This window comes from Euleptes europaea, chromosome 13 (assembly GCF_029931775.1).
Source record: "Euleptes europaea isolate rEulEur1 chromosome 13, rEulEur1.hap1, whole genome shotgun sequence".
NCBI lineage: Eukaryota > Metazoa > Chordata > Lepidosauria > Squamata > Sphaerodactylidae > Euleptes > Euleptes europaea.
Genome location: NC_079324.1, coordinates 42,271,797 through 42,290,723, shown reverse-complemented (window position 1 = coordinate 42,290,723; position 18,927 = coordinate 42,271,797). Strand labels below are relative to the sequence as shown.

Genomic DNA, 18,927 nt, shown 5'->3' with positions numbered 1-18,927 from the left:
TAATCTCTTCTAATTTCGTAATTTTTAAAACACTTCTGAAAAATGAATAGCTAGGATTGATCTTTCTTTATGTGAACTGGCTGGCACTTGTAACCGCACAAATAATTTTAGAAACAAAACCTAAACAGAAGCATGTCGTCACATTCCCCAACCAGTTAAAATGTCTCTACTTTGTCGACACTTTACAAACACTAATCTGGCTAGCATTTTTCTGTAGCCCACAGCTGGAGGCACTGACCACAGAGTCTCCACACTAGGAGTATGCAGTGACTTTTAATGCAGTTAGGATCTTCCCATACACGAAAAGGCATTTAGGGCTCCATACAGTGAGAACCGGGGCCCAGGTTTTCATTATCCTTCTCGCCATCTTTGTTGTCTCTGAACTTGGCCAGTATAGGAGTGTTGAAAACTGAGCCACTGCTGGATGGGTCAGCACTCTGGGAAGATGAAGTAGGGCTGTTGACGGGAGTCCTAGAATGAGAAAATATTTCTTGTAAGGGTTTCCAAGTGCCTCCTAAGGGTGTATCTGCACCACGAACAAAAATATGTAAATAATAATTCTATCAGGGAATTCTGTCACTTGTGATTTTGCAATAGGGGCTAATAATTGCAATAGAGAATTACCAGCCCCCTTGGCAAATACAATTGCCAAGTTCCTTTGCAGGAATCTGTGCCAGTTAATATTACGGCTGAGCCAAACTAGGAAACATATCTTGTTAACCAGTGGTTCTTACTCTTTTGTATCCCATGTCCCACACCAATCCCTCTATTAAAAAACCTGTGTTCCACCATGATAGAAACACACACCAAAAAAAACACTTTTTCTGAGAAGAACATTTTTTGTTTACAGGCCTTCTATTATTAATATAGATTCCTTTGAAATGTGATGAAATGTGGTGTTGAAGGAGTGTGTTACGGATTCCGTGGACTGCCAAAAAAACAAATCAGTGGGTTATAGATCAAATAAAGCCTGAACTGACCCTAGAAGCTAAAATGACTAAACTGAGGCTATCATATTTGGTCATGTCATGAGACGACAAGAGTCACTGGAAAAGACAGTCATGCTAGGAAAAGTTGAGGGCAGCAGGAAAAGAGAAAGACCCAACAAGAGATGGACTGACTCAATAAAGGAAGCCACAGCCCTCAATTTGCAAGATCTGAGCAAGGCTGTCAAAGATAGGACATTTTGGAGGACTTTCATTCATAGGGTCGCCATGAGTCGGAAGCGACTTGACGGCACTTAACACACACACATTATTAATATGTCTACTTGCAGGTGGACATTAAGATTGGAGAGTGAATTCTCAGTCATTGTTGTCCCACCTAGACTACTTCTTCTCCCACCAGTGGAACATGGTAGCATTAGTTAAGAACCACCACTGTAAACCTGGTCCTATGTGAAGTGCAAACAACCCCTTTTTGTTCACCATTTGGGAGGATTCAAAGGGGGCATGCGACAACACGTTCAGGCAGCCATACTCCCACTGACCGGTACTCCTCCACATCATCAGTTCCCACCCAAAAGAAAAACATCCCCTCCTCAGCAGGCCTTGGCCGGCAGCTGTGATGCCAATCCCATCTTCTCAAGGGGCAGCATTCCCAGAAACAGCCTCCTCACAGCCCTAGTCAGATGCTCCACTGGCAGATAGCCCTCCTCCTGCATTTGCTCTGAGTGACATCGCCACTGGTTATAATTCTGGCACGCCAACTTTGTGTAACAGGACAGCATCCTGCCCATGGTCCTCCCAATACGTCCAGACACCATTTTGTGTGAACAGGGCAACACAGGTATTTTCTAGGTTCAGTCCGTACAAATATTTACATCCCAAAATATGGTTTTCCAGTTGCACATACCAAATATATGCATGTTGTCCTTTTCACGCAAAATGGTGACAGTGTGTGTTAAGAGGATTGCAGATAGCATAGTCTCCCTTTAGGTGAAGATGAGTCACCAAAACCATGATGACTAAACAGGGCTATAGTCAAATACCATTAGCTATGGGATCACTGTTTCCAGAAAGAGAAGACCAATGGCAGGTGCAGGTACCAATGTAACAGCCAATCATAGCAATTTGGTGCAAAAGAAGCAAGCACTGAGGAAGTGAGCTAGGGGGCCATTCATTATCTCCCCCACACCATCACCAAAAAGCCATTACATACTCAAAATAAAATTGGTGGGGAAGAGCTCTACGTGCTGCCCTAAGCTTCGTGGAGGGTTGGGATATAAATACAAAATTGTGTAGCAATGCTCTACAGTCTGTGCAGAAGAAACACAAAATCCTGCCTGCTTCTTTTGGGATAGCTCTTTTGGAGTTTGACTAAGCTTATAGAAGACAGACCCTTTTGCTTGCATTGTTATTTCAATCAAAATGTGGACAACCTTGAAAGCAACCTGTACCTTGGAAAGCTGGAGTATTTCAGTCTACTGAAGGAGTTGCTACCGAGATATGTGGGACGGAAACCACCAGGGTTCAGCATGAAGGGCCGCAGGTCGACTATGCTGTTGCAAGATAAAAAGATGAAGCACAGCTATATCATATGCTTAAACTCAGTCATCCAGGAAACCCTGGGAAGTTTAGTTCTATAAAGCGGGACTAAAGATATCTGAGAGAAATCCCAGTGCCTTTGCCAAACTCCTGCTCCCTTTGGGAAAGCCAGAATAGTTAAGACTGTATAAAGCTGTTATGGGGTTTTTTTAAAGTGCAGATACGCATAGTGTTGGGATTTGTTAGATTAGCAAAGTGCTCAAGGGCACATAGATGCAGCAGAGTACCATCTGGTTTGTGTGCTGCTATAAACAAATTACACACAGAGCCTCTTTATCTTTACAAAACTGTGATTCCTTTATTGTAAGGAACTCCATTATAGACAGGGTAGAGTAAAGGTAGGTTTTCTAATCTAGTCTAACCTAGGATGGATAGAGATGCAGGATGCATGTCCTGCCTTCATGGTGCCAAGATGGAGGTGTGGAGAGAAGGTGTTAAAGGCAGAAGGAAGGGAGATTCCCTGAGAATAGCAATCTACACATCAAAGGATAGCATCAGAACAGTAGGAAGGAAGGATGTTCCATCCTGCTTCTGTTGCTGCTGAGCAATATTGTTTGGTTCCACTCTCCTTTGAAGCCGCAAGTCTGCCTATTCCTTGTTCTTCTGATGGTTGAGGGCCATTAGGCTTTCAGTGAAAAACTAAAAGCAATGCTTTGTGGACAGCTCCCCTCTGCCCCATCAGACTTTGGGTTTCTACCCATAAGATTCCTGTTTTCTAGTCAGTTTGGGCTTTCCCTCCCCCATTTCTCTCAATCACCTCCCACCTCTTCTGATTGACTGAAGACATGCCAGCCCAGAGCTGCTTCAAGTCCGTGCTGGAATCCAGGGGTCTCTCCATCTATTGGGGTGAAAAGTAAAAGCCTATCATGCCCTGAAAGCAACAATCCTCCCCCTCAAAAAAGTCATCGCAACCACTATTGGCCGGCCACACCATACGCTACCTAGGATGGTGGCTGGGCTAGAGGAAATATGGTCCCTCTGCTCTTCTAGCTAGTTCAGCCCATTTTCTTTCACACCTGAGCAAAGATGGAACAAGTATGATGGGAAGGCATCCACTGGACTAATGTGTCATCTGTCTAGGGTAGGCCTTTTGATTCCCACTCTGCTGTTCATTAGCAGATCAGTTTTGCTGGATCTTGGGGATGTCTGCTTGCTGCCCTGGGTGTGATCTCATTCCTCCTTCCAGCTGGGAGAGAGTTCTGGCATGTACAGTCAGCTCTTACTTCCCTCTGTTGAAATCACCAGTTCAGCACGGGCCACCATGGTGTTACCGTGTGCTGCATGCATTTGGAACTGCTCATATAGTATGTTTTGAGGCTCACCCATAAAGCATTTTATATGGACATATAAAAATGAACAGTATGGCACAGCAATCACGTGTCTACAATATGAATACTCTCTACAAATACACTAGCCACAGAGTTGGAATTAGTCGCAGTTTCCTTACAAGTGAAACATCCCTTCATCATAAGAGACACTGAGGCTCAATCTGTAGAAAGCAGAAAGAAGTTTAGGCAGTAAGCAACCACTGACCCCTCTCTCTTTGTGGAAGTGTTTTTCAAGTGTCCATCTACACATTACAAAGTCCTCGTGTTTGTTAGGGATGGGGAACAATACAAGACTTCGTATCACATGTGTGATGGGAACTTTGTGTCTCCTAGACCTTCATTTGTGACTACAGCACTAACAGATGAGCAGCTTTAGCTCCCCCCATGCTGTTTTTGTGTCCTCAAACCTCCCCATGGCTCCATTGTGAGACTTACATGTAGCCACATGTGACTTTTACAGGAGAGCCAATAGCGACTGTACTGTAGCGTGTTCCCTGCAGATTTTATAATGTGTAGATGGAGCCTGGCCCTGACCTGGATGGCCCAGGCTAGCCTGATCTCATCAGATCTCAGAAATGAAGCAGGGTCAGCTCTGGTTAGTATTTGGATGGGAGACCACCAAGGAATACCAGGGTCCCCATGCAGAGGAAGGTACTGGCAAACTACCTCTGTTAGTCTCTTGCCTTGAAAACCCCATAAGGGGTTGCCATAAGTTGGCTGTGACTTGATGGCCCTTCACATACACACAGATGGAGCCTGAGAAAGAGACTGGAGCTCAGAGAGCACACAGAGCAGGTACAGTCCTTTCTACCCAGCCTCCCAGCACTAATCCCTAGGCCCAACTCTTTAGCATCAGCTTCCGTTCCCTACAGGTAGTAGTACCGGTAAGAGATATAGCTGTTAGTGGGATAACCTAAGGGAGGAATAGGAACCAGAAGGTGCTGGACCAACTCTAATCCTCTGAGCAACCAAGAAGGAACTAAGAATGGGAAAAAAAACTGGAAAAGGCCCTGAAGGCAATGCGGCTTCAGCAAAACAGATGTCTAACACTGATTCAAAGGCCTGGAGTAGGATCAAGTGGGCTTAGCAGAAATTAGAAGTGCAAACCTGCTTTGGAAAAGAACCAAAGATTCTGGGCATAGCTGAAATGCGCGGGTCCACAAGACTGGTCTGGCTGGGGCTGAACCCTCCCGACAGAACATTCTTCCTAGTCCTCCTCTCCAGCTCCTGCCATGGCATGCTTTTGGCAGCTGAAAAGGAAGAGTTTCAAGTGAGCCATTTCACAAGGGATGCGGCTGCAAATCCTGACTGGTTCCTGCTACACACAGTACAAATGTGCTTGTCTGACTGAAGACCCACAATGTTTACCTTCCATCTCAGGGAGATACACTATATGGCTAAGTAACAATCAGCTTATGGGTGCTTTCTCAAGTAAAAAAAACCCGGAGGGCTTACCGAAAGCATAGTCACTGGCCTTCTGCATCTCACGCTTTAGTTGCTCCACCTTTTCTCCCATTTCCATTTCCTCCATCAAGTTGCTGTAATTCATGTCTCCCTGAAGCGTGGCAAAGAACTTGGCCTAGAAAACAACAGCGGGAGATGGAAGAGCTGCACATACGGCAAAACGAGTGATAGGATCCTGAGGTGATCCAATGGAACTGTACCACTTGATACTGAGGGCAGGAGTCACCACTTCTGAATAGTGCCCCCAAAATCCCCTCCAATAAGAAAATTAGTTCATCAGAGAAAACGTTCCCACCAAGAATTCTCCCTGCTGTGCTAGATTTCTATTTGCAGGAAGGATGTTTTTGTTCATTTAATCATGGAGGGAGCATTGCAAATGGTATGGAACAGTCCATTCTATCACATTAAGACCTCATTCATAGCAAACTCAGATCCAGATTTTGGTTCGCTTCTCCTACAAATTTCAGATGAGTCATCTGGCATGTTCTCAGATTAAAACAAAGAGCCTGATCTCCAGTTGCAACTGACAGTGTCACACCAACACACCCTAAGCCCCCTGTGCAATCCAAATGTCACAAGCCACACAAGACCATAAGAATCCTTGTGGCAATTGTTCCAGATAATTCAAGCAAGCCAAAGGCATTAGCTAGCCAGACTGATGCAGAGGCTAACAGTGCTGGGCTTGGACTGGAGGTAGCTAGATTCAAATCTCGGGTTCATTTCGGTACATGGCCCATTGTGCCACGGTTGGAGAGGTATGGCCCATGTAGGGCTGCCAACCTTTTTACTGGCTTCTGCTTCTATGCCTTTCACAGCAGCTTCTCTTTCCATGCCATGAAAAATGTCACCAACTGATTCCTGCATACAAGAACGATTTGTGCACGGGAGGTTTTGTCTTGGATTTGCCACTCTCTAGATGTCCATTTTCCCCATCCAAATTCTCCAAAATCAAAAATAAGCGCCCATGCAGAGTTCTGAGAATTCAGATGGGGGAAACGTGCATCTAGAGAGTGGCAAATCCAAGGCAAAACCTCCCGTGCATAAATGGCCACGGTGGCTGTAAATAACCCAGGATCTGGAGGTCCAAGTTTTGCTCTGATCTGCTCTCTTCATCTTGCTAGGCTCCAAGTCTTACCTTCAGATACTGCACCAAACCAGCTTCTTCGTTCTCCACCTGCTTCCTCTTTCGCAGGATCCTCTCACAGATTCTGGGATTCTGCTCCATTTGGGTATAAAGATCCTGCAGTGATTTCTGCGTGTAACTCAAGGATTGTTTCTCAAAATCCGAGGGGGAGATCCGCTTACAGAAAGATATGATGAGTGGATACTCGTTGTCAAATTCATCCAGGGACTCCATCCTATGTGCGGCCGGAAAAGTGAGGTAGAATTATGGAACAGTCTATAATTCAGAAAATACAAATTATCCCCTTCAATTAATTAGCATGGGGCCTAATCCATAGGGTTCTCCTGTGAAAGCCTTATTGAAATTATTTATCCACTTAATTTCTTGTCTGCTTTTCTCATCGAGACTCAAGGAGGATTACAGAATTAGAAAACAATGCAACAAAGACCAGTGAAATACATATAACAAATAGTGCAGTAAAAATTAAAGAACACTGAAATAAAAATGCGAGAATACGTCCAATAAACAATTCTGTTTTGATGAACATTTCCCTTTTTACTACCATCCTATTCACTTTTAGGGTTGCCAACCTCCAGGTACTGCTGGTTTATTTGTAATTAACACACCATACAGCAGGCTAACTAGTGTATACTTAACCTCCTGGTACTAGCTGGAGATCTCCTGCTATTACAACTGATCTCCAGTCGATAGAGATCAGTTCTCCTGGAGAAAATGGCCGTTTTGGCAATTGGACTCTATTGAAATCCCTCCCCTCCTCAAACCCCATCCTCCTCAGGCTCTGCCCCAAAAACCTCCCACCAGAAGTGAAGAGGGACCTGGCAACCCTATTCACTTTATATAAATGCCCTTCTGAACAATTCACATTTTGAGGAACGCTAAAAGCATGGGAGGCTGCTCGACTTTGTCAAGCAGGCCATCCCACTATGTATGAGTCACCACAGAGAATGCTCAGGTACAGACAGGTGTTGATCTTATTTGCAGGGTGACACCTTAAACATGCCTTGTGAGAGAGTTCTGTCCCATCTTGTTGCTTTCCTGAACAATAATAAATAAATTCAGGGTGGTTTGTGGAGTTGCTAACACCACCTTTGTGTTGGAAATGTAGTAGAGCCAAAGAATATTGGGAAATGATTTCTAGAAATGTTTCTCAACAAGTAGGTTAAGAGAAGACTTATCCTTCTCCCCTAGATGTTTTTGGTTGAATCATGTAGTCTTCCTTTCTGAAGACACTCAAGAATTTGTTTTAAATGCCATATACCTTCCGCAATATTCGTTTTTACTAGATACTGGAAAAGGAATGTAACTCCAAATAAAGAGGTGTGGCTGGAGAAATTAAAGAAACGTGTACAGTTGAGTGAACTAACCTACATCTTGTATAGTAAAAAGTTGGATAAGTTTGATAAATGGACAGTTATTTTGACTAGCATGGTGAAATGAGTTTAATAATGTCTATCCTACTTTTTCATAGTACTTGAGATGAATGTGTAAAGTCTGCATTGTTTTTTAATGTAATAAATTTATTTAAATTAAATACCCAAAAAAATATTCAGGATGGTGGAAACCAAGGTGGATTGCGAAGAGCTACAGAAGGATCTCTTTCAATTGGGTGAGCAGACAATATTCCCTCTCCCATAATACTAGAACATGAGGGCACCCAATGAAATTGTTAGAAGAAAAAGAGTTGGTTTTTTATATGCCGACTTTCTCTACCACTTAAGGCAGAATCAAACCGGCTTACAATCACCTTCCCTTCCCCTCCCCACAACAGACACCCTGTGAGGTAGGTGGGGCTGAGAGAGCTCTAACAGAGCTGTAACTTGCCCAAGGTCACCCAGCTGGCTTCGTGTGTAGGAGTGGGGAAACAAATCCAGTTCACCAGATTAGCCTCCGCAGCTCATGTGGAGGAGAGGGGAATCAAACCCGGTCCTCCAGATCAGACTCCACCGCTCCAAACCACCGCTCTTAACCACTACACCACACTGGCTTTCAGCGTCAGTTAGGAAATAGGTTCCAGACAGAGAAAAAGAAATACTTCTTTATCCAATTAGGAATTAAACTGAGGGATTCACTGCCAGTAAAAGTAGTGATGGCCGTGAGCATAGATGACTTTAAAAGGAGGCTAGACAGATTTATGTCAATAGCTACTAGCCATGGTGAGTAAAGAAATCCTCCATATTCAGAGGCAGTAAGCCTCTGAAATCAAATGCTAAAAAGCAACATCAGGAGAAAGCCGTGGCCTCTATGCCCTGCTTGTTTGACTCTCCAGGGCAACTTGTTGGCCACTGTGTGAAACAGGACGTTGGACTAGATGAACCACTGGTCTGATCCAGCAGTCTGTACTTATGTTCTGATGAAAGAGAAAGGCTGCAGTCCCAAAGCACATTTTTACCACTCCCATCTAATGTCAACAGTCTAGTTGCAATTTGAAGACTAACTGGATTTTATTGCCGCATAAACCAATTCATCACAAAGTGGGTCCTAGTCCATGAAAACTTAATCTGGAATAAAATGTCATTAGCCTTTAAAGTGCTACTTTTTAACAGAGGGAGGTTTACTTTGAGTAGCTATAGGATCTAGTTGTAAAACTGCTCACAGTAAAGGAAGGATCAGTAACTAGAGAATTCCCAACCTCACAACTCCCAGCAACTTTTGGGAGAAGCCATGGCATTTACGTGGTACACACTGGCATTAACAATTAGGCCAATTAGGATTACAGAAAGGAGTGAGGAACGGGGGTGTTTTCCTTGGTAACAGTCCCATCTGCAGTGATATCTTAATTGCCCCCAAAATGGTCATTGCTGAGAAGGGGATCTATAAAGCCAACTGTTTCATTAACGGCCGCTCCTCATCCCTTAATAGGGTTGCCAGGTCCCTCTTTGCCACTGGCGGGAGGTTTTTGGGGCGGAACCTGAGGAGGGTGGGATTTCGGGAGGGAAGGGACTTCAATGCCATAGAGTCCAATTGCCAAAGCGGTTATTTTCTCCAAGTGAACTGATCTCTATCGGCTGGAGATCTGTTGTACTAGGTGATCTCCAGCTAGTACCTGGACGTTGGCAACCCTATTCCTATTAAGGAGTGTACTTAATATCTTATAAGAGAGAGGTGGGGGCTCAGCCTGCTTAGAAATCACACCATTGACTGCAAAGGCTTGTTTTCATCGCATTCCAGGGCAGCGTTAAGCAAAGCAACAATTTAAGATAGGGTTGGGGTTGCCAACCACCAGGTACTAGCTGGAGATCTCCTGCTATTACAACTGATCAGCCAATAGAGATCAGTTCAGCCTGCAGAAAAATGGCCGCTTTGGTAATTGGACTCTATGGCACTGAAGTCCCTCCCCAAACCCCGCCCTCCTCAGGCTCCGCCCCAAAAACCTCCCGCCGGGGGCAAAGAAGGACATGGCAACCCGAATTTAAGATAAGAGTTCCTTTGAACTGGTTTAGAGTATCCTCCCCTCAATCCAGACCCAGTAGTTGAATCGTTGTGTGTGTAAAGTGCCATCAAGTCGCAGCCGATTTATGGCGACCCCTTTATGGGGTGTTCATGGCAAGAGACTAACAGAGGTGGTTTGCCAGTGCCTTCCTCTGCACAGCAACCCTGGACTTTTTGTGGTCTCCCATCTAAATACTAACCAGGGCTGACCCTGCTTAGCTTCTGAGATCTGATGAGATCAGGCTAGCCTGGGCCATCCAGGTCAGGGCAGTTGAATCGTTAAATCATCAAAATTTGGCAGTCCCACAAATACATCGGGGGGGGGGAGGAGAATATTCCCAATCGAAAGCTGCACCAGCCTTTGGACACTGTGCAAGCAGGAAAAGCACGGTGCACCGCCCCCCACGTGCTCTCGCTACTCTGCCTACACACCGCCACTGAAAAGATGCTCTGAAGCTTAGACGGCAACCCATCCCAGCACGTGGGACTGAAAGGAAAGAAGGGTCTCAGATTCTGCCCCCGGAAGCCAGGGTGGGTAGGTGTGTGTGTGTGTGGTCAAGTCGCTTCCGACTCATGGCGACCCTATGAATGAAAGTCCTCCCAAATGTCCTGTCTTTGACAGCCTTGCTCAGATCTTGCAAACAGAAGGCTGTGGCTTCCTTTATTGAGTCAACCCATCTCTTGTTGGGTCTTCCTCTTTTCCTGCATCTAGATGTGCATCTGTGTGTGCGTGTGTGTTAAGTGCCGTCCAGTCGCTTCCGACTCATGGCGACCCTATGAATGAAAGTCCTCCCAAATGTCCTATCTTTGACAGCCTTGCTCAGATCTTGCAAATAGAAGGCTGTGGCTTCCTTTATTGAGTCCATCCATCTCTTGTTGGGTCTTCCTCTTTTCCTGCATCTAGATGTGCATCTCTGTGTGTGTGTGTGAAGTGCCGTCCAGTCGCTTCCGACTCATGGCGACCCTATGAATGAAAGTCCCCCCAAATGTCCTATCTTTGGCAGCCTTGCTCAGATCCTGCAAATGGAAGGCGGTGGCTTCCTTTATTGAGTCAGGGGGGTAGGTGGGTGGGAGCCCAAGGGAGGGGCTTGTGCCCCTGTTCCTGAGAAGAGGATGTGGGCGTGGCTTACGTTTCCCCGGGCTGTGCTGGCTCAGATGGTCCTTGCCTGGTGCTGGGCGCTGCGCCTTTACGCGCCCGCTTCATTTTCCCCGCAGCGCCGTCGGGCCGCCCGCATTGTGGCGTCAGCAAAGGCCCGGAGTGGGCGTGGAGTGGGCTCGGGGGGGGGGAGGCGGGAGAAAGCACCGTGCTCCTGGCCTTCTCCTCCTCCCCCTGTGAATGTCGTTCCGCGGGGTACGATGACAATGTGTGGCCATTTATTCATGGAAGGTTTTGCATTGGATTTGCCACTCTTTAGATGCGCTTTCCCCCCATCCATATTCTCAAAACTCAACAATGGCCATTTATGCACGGGAGGTTTCGCCTTGGATTTGCTGCTCTGTAGGTGCACATTTTCCCCATCTGAATTCTCAAAACTCTGCATGGCGGCTTATTGTTGAGTTCTGAAAATTTGGATGGGGAAAATGTGCTTCCAGAGAGTGGCAAATCCAAGGCAAAACCTCCCATGCATAAATGGCCAATAAGCCGCCATGCAGAGTTTTGAGAATTCAGATGGGGAAAATGTGCATCTATAGAGTGACAAATCCAATGCAAAACCTTCCATGAATAAATGGTGTGTAAAGTGCCATCAAGTCGCAGCCGACTAGCAAGGGAGATTGCCTGTCCCCTCCCTCCCCAAGCATAATTGACAGGAGAAGGCGGCTGGGAGTTACTTCCACTACTTCCAGCTTTGCCTTCCCTCCCCGCTTTTCTGATCATGGGTTGGAATGCAGTTCCTTGCATTCTCACGTGGACACATGAAGCTGCCTTACACTGAATCAGTAAGGTTGCCAACCTCCAGGTACTTACAACCAACAACCAACAACAGCATGCGAAACGATTACCGACCTAGAGGTGTTGTCTTGGAATGTTTCTGGAATAATTCTACATATCAGCTCTTTGGATTTTCCTTGTTTGGAACAATTCTACCAACTACTTTTTCTTTGGACATTTGGTGATGTAACCTTATTTCGTTTACACTTTTGGAATCCTTTGGAAATTGGACTTCAGACTTTTCTCTTGGACTGTGAATTATTCCCAGGAGGGAATTGTAGTTGTGATATTGTGCCTTTTGTTGTTAATATTATTACATAAATTTTCTGGAATTATTCCTTGTAGAAGCGTTTATTTATGAGCCCTCGTGCTGTTGTTGGTTGTAACTACGTTATTTTCAGCATAGGTACATTTGGTTATTTAGAACCTCCAGGTACTAGCTGAAGATCTGCTGCTATTTCAACTGATCCCCAGCCGATAGAGATCAGTTCACCTGGAGAAAATGGCTGCTTTGGCAATTGGACTCTATGGCACTGAAGTCCCTCCCCAAACCCTGCCCTCCTCAGGTTCCCTCCAAAAACCTCCCGCCAGTGGCAAAGAAGGACCTGGCAACCCTATGAATTAGACCCTTGGTCCATGCAGCGGCTTTCCAGGGTCTCAGACTTGCCTGGTTCCTTTAACTGGAGATGCCAGGGATTGAACCTGGGACCTTCTGCATGCCAAGCAGATGCTCTGCCACTGAGCCACAGCCCCTTCCTCACTGTGTTCCTGATTAGCGGCAGGAGTTGTGGGTAAGAGATGCTTTCATAGGAAATCGCAAAACCAGTGTTCAGACGGTGGTACACCTTTCACCCACAACGACCCAAAATGAAAGAAGAGTTGACAGCTTTTGATGCCACATTTTATTACTCAGGCATGCAACTTGCTTAACTAATTCTCCTTTTACCCCACAAATCTGCTTGTGAGACCCTGATCAGGAGAGCACAGAAAGGTCTCTGCTTCGGTGAGACAGTCCAAGCTTCACTTGCAGTATTTGTGAGTGTCCAAATTCTTGTAGTCTGGGTTGTATGGAACCCCTGAGAAACAGATAGCGGCTCTGCTATCGCAGCCACAGATAAATGCCTCACATTCATTATTCTTTTCTGGAGAGAGAAGCGGAGATACGGTAAGAGAAACATCTCTGAGTCCCTTGTAGAAAACAAGCACTGCTCACACACCCCTCAATGTTTCAGATCCCATAATACCTGGAAACGTTCTAAGCTAGTAGTTTGTTAGGGTGGCGTTCTGTAACATGCCACAGCTGTTCACTTTCCCCACTGCCTGCCATCCTCCCTACGATTCCTGCACCTTCCATTTGTAACGTACCTGTTAAATTATATTTTAAAACATTCCCTGCCTTTCCTTGTGGTTCAAGGCAGCTTACAATAATAGTTTAAATAAATTCCAGAAAAACCCTAAATCTCTCTATCCCCCCCTTAAAAGATGCCTGCCATTTAAACTCCCTCAAGAGCCCTGGCAAACAAGCTTCCTGAAGATCTCCAGAGCATGAAAAGGCTCTGGTCGATACTAGCTGAGCCACCCTAAACAGTGGCTATCTGAGGACTGTGGTTGGTACACAGGGATATATGGAAGTTGATGTGTGTGTGTGTTAAGTGCCGTCAAGTCGCCTCCGACTCATGGCGACCCTATGAATCAATGTCCTCCAAAGTGTCCTATCCTTAACAGCCTTGCTCAGATCTTGCAAATTGATGGAAGCAGATAGTCCTTCAAATATATTGGAACCCAGGTTGTGAAGGGCTTTAAAGGTCATAACGCAGTTTCTTAAACACCACTAGTGGCAATCAGTATGAGCAAAGAGCATGAGTTGGGAATTACACCTCAGCAACAGAGACTGCAAGAGATATGGAGAGGCACCTCTTGGATCCTGTAGGGTTTCAGTCAAACACTGACTCCCACCCAGAAGAAATGCTTATGTTCTGTGTGCTTTCAGAGGGGGCGTTGTCTCTCATATCTTCCCCCAAAAGCTGAAGAAATGTGATAGAAAGCATACTGAGCTTCGTACTGAGTCAGATCATTGGCTCCCACGGTAGAGAGGGCTGTCTTCTGCAGTCGGCAGCAGACGGAACCTCTTTCCAGCCTTGTAACCTGAGATTCTTTAAACCTGGACCTTTTATGTACAAAGCATGCATGTGCTATGTTATGGCGCTGAGTGAGCTATGGGGTTTCCCGTGCAGCTAAGCATGTCATGGAGGTGCATTTACCGCTGCAAGTGATGTCCTTGCCAGAGCAGCTGTAGGAGTAGATCTCAGTGTAGGGGTTGTCCAGAATGAATTTACACTTGGGGTGTTTCTTGGCTTCGGAATAGCAGTTGTCATGAACCTGACAGCATCTGCGCCGGAAAGAGAAACGGTTCAGAGCGATTCCCTGTCTTGAGAAGAACTTCTTCACTGCGTTGCAGAATTAATCCATCTATTTTTTCATGTTCCGTTTCTAGCAACAGGCAGCCAGCTGCTTTAAGGAAGCTCAGACACCAATGGTGAAGATGCTGGCTGTTGCTTATTTTTCTTAGCATTTGGTATTAAAAGATAGACTCCTCTGAACATGGAAGCTCCACTGAGCAAGGAATCTGTCAAGTCATCCTTCCTTCTAACAACCAACGTGGCAGTCCATCTATTAGGATTTGGGCAGGGAGGGGTCTTCCTACTAAAGGAAGTCCCCAGATAGGCAGAAAAATATTAGTTTGTAAACTGGAAGAGAAGAAACTGTGTTAATAGATCTTTGGAAAACTGAAGTTTCACCAAAATTAAAAAGCACATTAAAGAGCTTGACTATAACAGCACTACTTTTCATGCTCGCTGTGTTTGTTCATCTCAGTTTTTCGGAATACCACCACCACGAGGTATGCCCACTTATACTTATTATTTGACAACTCCTCATCTTTCCAGAGCCTTCTGTTTAGCTAGACTGAATGCTAACCCCTCTATGGTTATGCAGGGCAGAATTTTGAACATACCATACCCAGGCAGGACCTGTCCTTGCTCTTCTGGCTCTATTGATTCAATAGCTCCATGACCTCTTGCAATGCCGCTTTCCTGAGGAACTTCGATCACGTTATCTCTCTCCCTTTTTAACATATAAATCTAATGCCTCTGTGTCTGACATAATGCCTTTTTTATTAAGTGACAGGGATCCCAAGGCTACATTGTCAGCGGCAAGATTTGTTTCAGTCCTCATATCCCTCAAACATTAGATTTATGCTGCTCAAGATCAATGGATCAAGGAGCTTCTAAGAGATAAAGGAAAGGAAAGGACAAAGGAAGAGAAGAAACAGCAGCAAACCTCCCACCCCAACAAACACACTTTGCCCTCCTGCAGTCACAGAGCAGTAAAACCAATTGAACATCAGTTAAAAAAAAGGGGGAGAAGGAAAATGGGGTGGGGGGAACAGGCCTACTCAAGCCCCTGTCAGTTTATAGTAGCCTTGAAAGGGGCATTGCAGGAAGTTCATCTCTCCTTGTCGCTCAGCAACATCAAAGTATTGTGCTGAGAGGATTGTATTCCTAATCATTTTTCTTCTTCTCCTTCCTCCCAATCCCAATTTGTCCTTTTAAGAAACTGTCATGGATTTTAGCTGTCATGGCCTGCTTTCCAGAGACCATGAATGCCAATGAAGAACTTCCTGTGGTCAGTCCCAAATAAACCTAGTGCCTGTCAGTTTAATGGCGATCTCAACTTGTATTTCCCGTAAAAATGAGGATTATGAGGAGACAGGGAGAAAAACATCTCTCAGGTACACACCAGTCATGATTTGATTGCATATTCAGCATCCTGCTCCCAACAGCACTCAGCCCAGTGATTCAGGAAGCTCACTAGGATGACATAGAAATTATAGCTTCTCTTTGTTCTGTGTCTCCATTACTTGGATCTCAGGGATAGACTGCTTCTGAATATGGAAGTTCTGTTTTGATGCACTGCCTAATAGACCTCTCCTCAGTGAATGTGTCTCAATTAGACATTCCCAGTAACTATTTATTGCTCCTGGAGCTAGAAGCAATTTTTTGACGTCAATTACCATCCTATCTCCTCTGGACTTATTTCAGAATAATGCTTTGTTAATAATATATGTTGACTTAAATTAAAAAATAAAACAACCCTAGGCAGGCTTTGTGGTGATTGGGGGGGGGGGTGTTTGAAGGAACTAGGTGTAAAGGACTTGCTTACGTGTCTAGGTCGTCCACCGGAGTCCCACTGCCCCCTAAGCCACAATAGCAGCCGTAGTTGTTGTAATCCTTCAGCGGGTCACTGGTTGGGATGGTGCATTTGATCATGTTGCGGAATTGCCACAAGTTCCGGGGGATAGCAGCGTTGGCCACACCAACTGTGCCCACAGAGACAAAGAGAGAAGGGGGGATTATCAGGCGAGAACCTGACTTAGGGTTTCCCCAAATGTCTGTGTTTTCTTCTGAATTATAATAGGAAGCACACACCATTCTTAAACTCTCAAGAGCTCCATTCTTATATCTAGAGAGAGTGAATTAGCTCTCCAGCAAAAGAATCCGGTTCATGTTTCTGTGCATGGCACAACACTGAGAAAGTCTCCCTAATGGAAGACTGCAAGGTTGGAGACTTGGGCTGACTGTCTGTTCCAGTGTACTTTTCCACACAGCTATCACAGAGGTTGAGGCCCTCTCCTGATGCTGCCTTAATTTGACTCAGTTCCTCAGACACCCTTCCCCAAAACAGCAGCTTGCAGCATGGGGATGTGCCCCACATTTTCCACAGTGAAAACAAATATTCAGTTTCTATGCCATCTCCCCATCTTCCTCAAGGAGTCCTTTTATTCGTTATCCAAAGGCCCAACCGCCTTCCTCGCTGGTCTTCTGCTCCTGATAGATTTGAAGAAATGCTTGATATTTGCTTTTGACCATCCATTCCTCAAATTCCTTTTTTTTTTTTATTCGCCTTACTATCAACTTACATTTGTTTTGCCAGAACCTATACTCCTTTCTGTTCACCTCAGTCGAGGAAATCTTCTACTTTTAAGAAGAAGCCTTTTATGGCTTCCTTGACTCGAGTCCTTCACCACATAGGCATCCTTTTAGATTTGGTGGTTGCTTTGCCTAACTTGAGGTTTGCATTCTATCTGGGGCCCAATTAGAAATCGTTCCCAGGCATCCATGGGCTTGAGGACATACGTTTGGGAACTGCAGAGCCCAGGGCTGGTCCAGTTGCACAAGATGTCCAAGGGATTTTTTGGGACAACCATGTTTTTAGTGGCTGCCATGAACTAGCCAAAGTACATCTTGAGACACACGGCCCAGGAACTGTTGACGTGTTGCTGAAAACAGAAGGGTGTAGGGTTTCCGGCTGAGAGTGTGATGTTTGTTGGTTTCTCAAAAACATCTGGTTGGGCAGTATGGAGAATGGCATGCTGGAATAGATAGGAGCCAAGGTAATAGTTTGCCTCGGGCACCCCAAAAAACTTGGGCAGCCCTGGATGGGTCACCATACCAAAAAGTTTGGGAACCTCAGTTCTAAGGTTCATGTGTGTGTAAGTGCGCCCTCATGTGGCAAAAAAGAAAGATCCTTTCCTGGTTTCAGCTTATGAATGCCAATGCCTATTCAACTCTTCCTCTATATGGCTACATATTTAAGCAAACAGAATGCTATTAATGCATATATGATTTATAACCCATCCCATTCTGTAGGTTCAGTGCAGATAACAAAAACAAGGAAGCACATGGGCATCTACACACACCACAATATTTCTTCCAGCAGTTAACCCCCCCCCTTTCTCAACTCAACTGTGAGCACCAAAAACCTTGCAACAATTCCAACAGGTGCTGAGGCTTGGAATTTGGCAAGCCTACAGAGTGGGGAGTCCCATACCTGGAGGGAGGGAAGAGCCACCAACAGCACCTCTCTTATCATTTGAACCAGGCACACAGATGGGGACCTTAAGAGAGCTCCTTACGTGTCTCTTACAGAAACGAAAACACTTTCTGTTCTTAGCCAGGGTGGGTCTCCTTCCCTGTGCCTTGATAACCACAACTTACCCAATGCCAGAAGGAGAAGGGCAAGGTTCATTTTGTCCGCAAAGTAGAGCAGGTAGCGCTTCAGTGTTTCCCTTCTCGGCCTCTTTATACCACCACTTCACCTTGGCACAAGCATCTGAGATAAGAGGCCAATGTTTGTCTTTCTATAAGCATCCCTCTTCCGTCAGGCCAAGGCCAGGTGAAAACCAGCTACCTGGTTCCAGGAATCAGCCTGGACACAAGTTTTTCCATTAAGAGATCTTGTTTCGTTTTGGACTTTTAACACTATCCTGGTGTGAGTCATTTTACTGCCCATCTGTAGAGGACTTCAGGGTTTAGCCATTTTCTAATGCCAGATGTCACCCCCGAATGTGAAAGCTAATCATAAAGAAACAGAGTTCCAAAGAGCATGTGTGGAGTGCTTACCCCCTTTTCCACCAAACTGTCTATCTTGAATTAGGATTCCAGAATGCAAGGCAATGTTTTGGGTTATTGTTTTTGTTTTGTTTTTAAGAAAGTAATGCCTGGTTTACACATACATACACAGCTTGATTTCTCAACTGAATGTGTTATCCTACTCAAAAGCTTTCAAGCAGCAGGTATCACTGATGGCGCTATTCAGAAATGCATGTCACCACTTCATAGTGCAGACATGAACTGTGTGAAATAAGCCTTGATTCAGGAACAGTTCCCAATATAGTCTCCATATGAAGCTGTCTGATGTGGGGTCACAACACCCAGCACAGGAAAATCATTGTAGAGCATTGGTTTGGTATTATCTACTGTAACTACAACTCTCCCACGAGAGGTAGGTGCTAACTGGTATCCTTTTTAACTGAAGATGCCACAGAGTGAATCTGGGGCTTTCAGTAAGCAAACCATGTCATTCCAACTGAGCGGTGGCCTCTCAGGCTTGTATACTCAAACAACCAAGAAGGTTGTCGAAGGTTTTCACGGTCAGAGTTCATCGGTTCTTGTAGGTTATCCGGGCTGTGTGACCGTGGTCTTGGTATTTTCTTTCCTGACGTTTCGCCAGCAGCTGTGGCAGGCA

General features: G+C 45.3%; 2 protein-coding genes across 2 annotated transcripts; both read right to left on the bottom strand.

Moving 5' to 3' along the window:
* Nucleotides 1-272: 272 nt before the first annotated feature.
* On the bottom strand, nt 273-6,695 carry LOC130485886 (uncharacterized). The gene is made up of 6 exons (XM_056859034.1): nt 6,474-6,695; nt 5,330-5,453; nt 4,982-5,124; nt 3,311-3,384; nt 2,399-2,500; nt 273-471 (listed from the first exon to the last, which is right to left on the bottom strand). The coding sequence occupies exons 1-6, from the start codon at nt 6,693-6,695 to the stop codon at nt 312-314; spliced, it is 825 nt and encodes a 274-aa protein (XP_056715012.1). The 3' UTR covers nt 273-311.
* Nucleotides 6,696-12,861: 6,166 nt separating this feature from the next.
* Nucleotides 12,862-17,928, bottom strand: PLA2G1B (phospholipase A2 group IB). The gene is made up of 4 exons (XM_056859827.1): nt 17,899-17,928; nt 16,063-16,229; nt 14,103-14,230; nt 12,862-12,983 (listed from the first exon to the last, which is right to left on the bottom strand). Exons 1-4 carry the CDS (start codon nt 17,926-17,928, stop codon nt 12,862-12,864), a joined length of 447 nt encoding a protein of 148 aa, XP_056715805.1.
* Between the last annotated feature and the right edge of the window lie 999 nt (nt 17,929-18,927).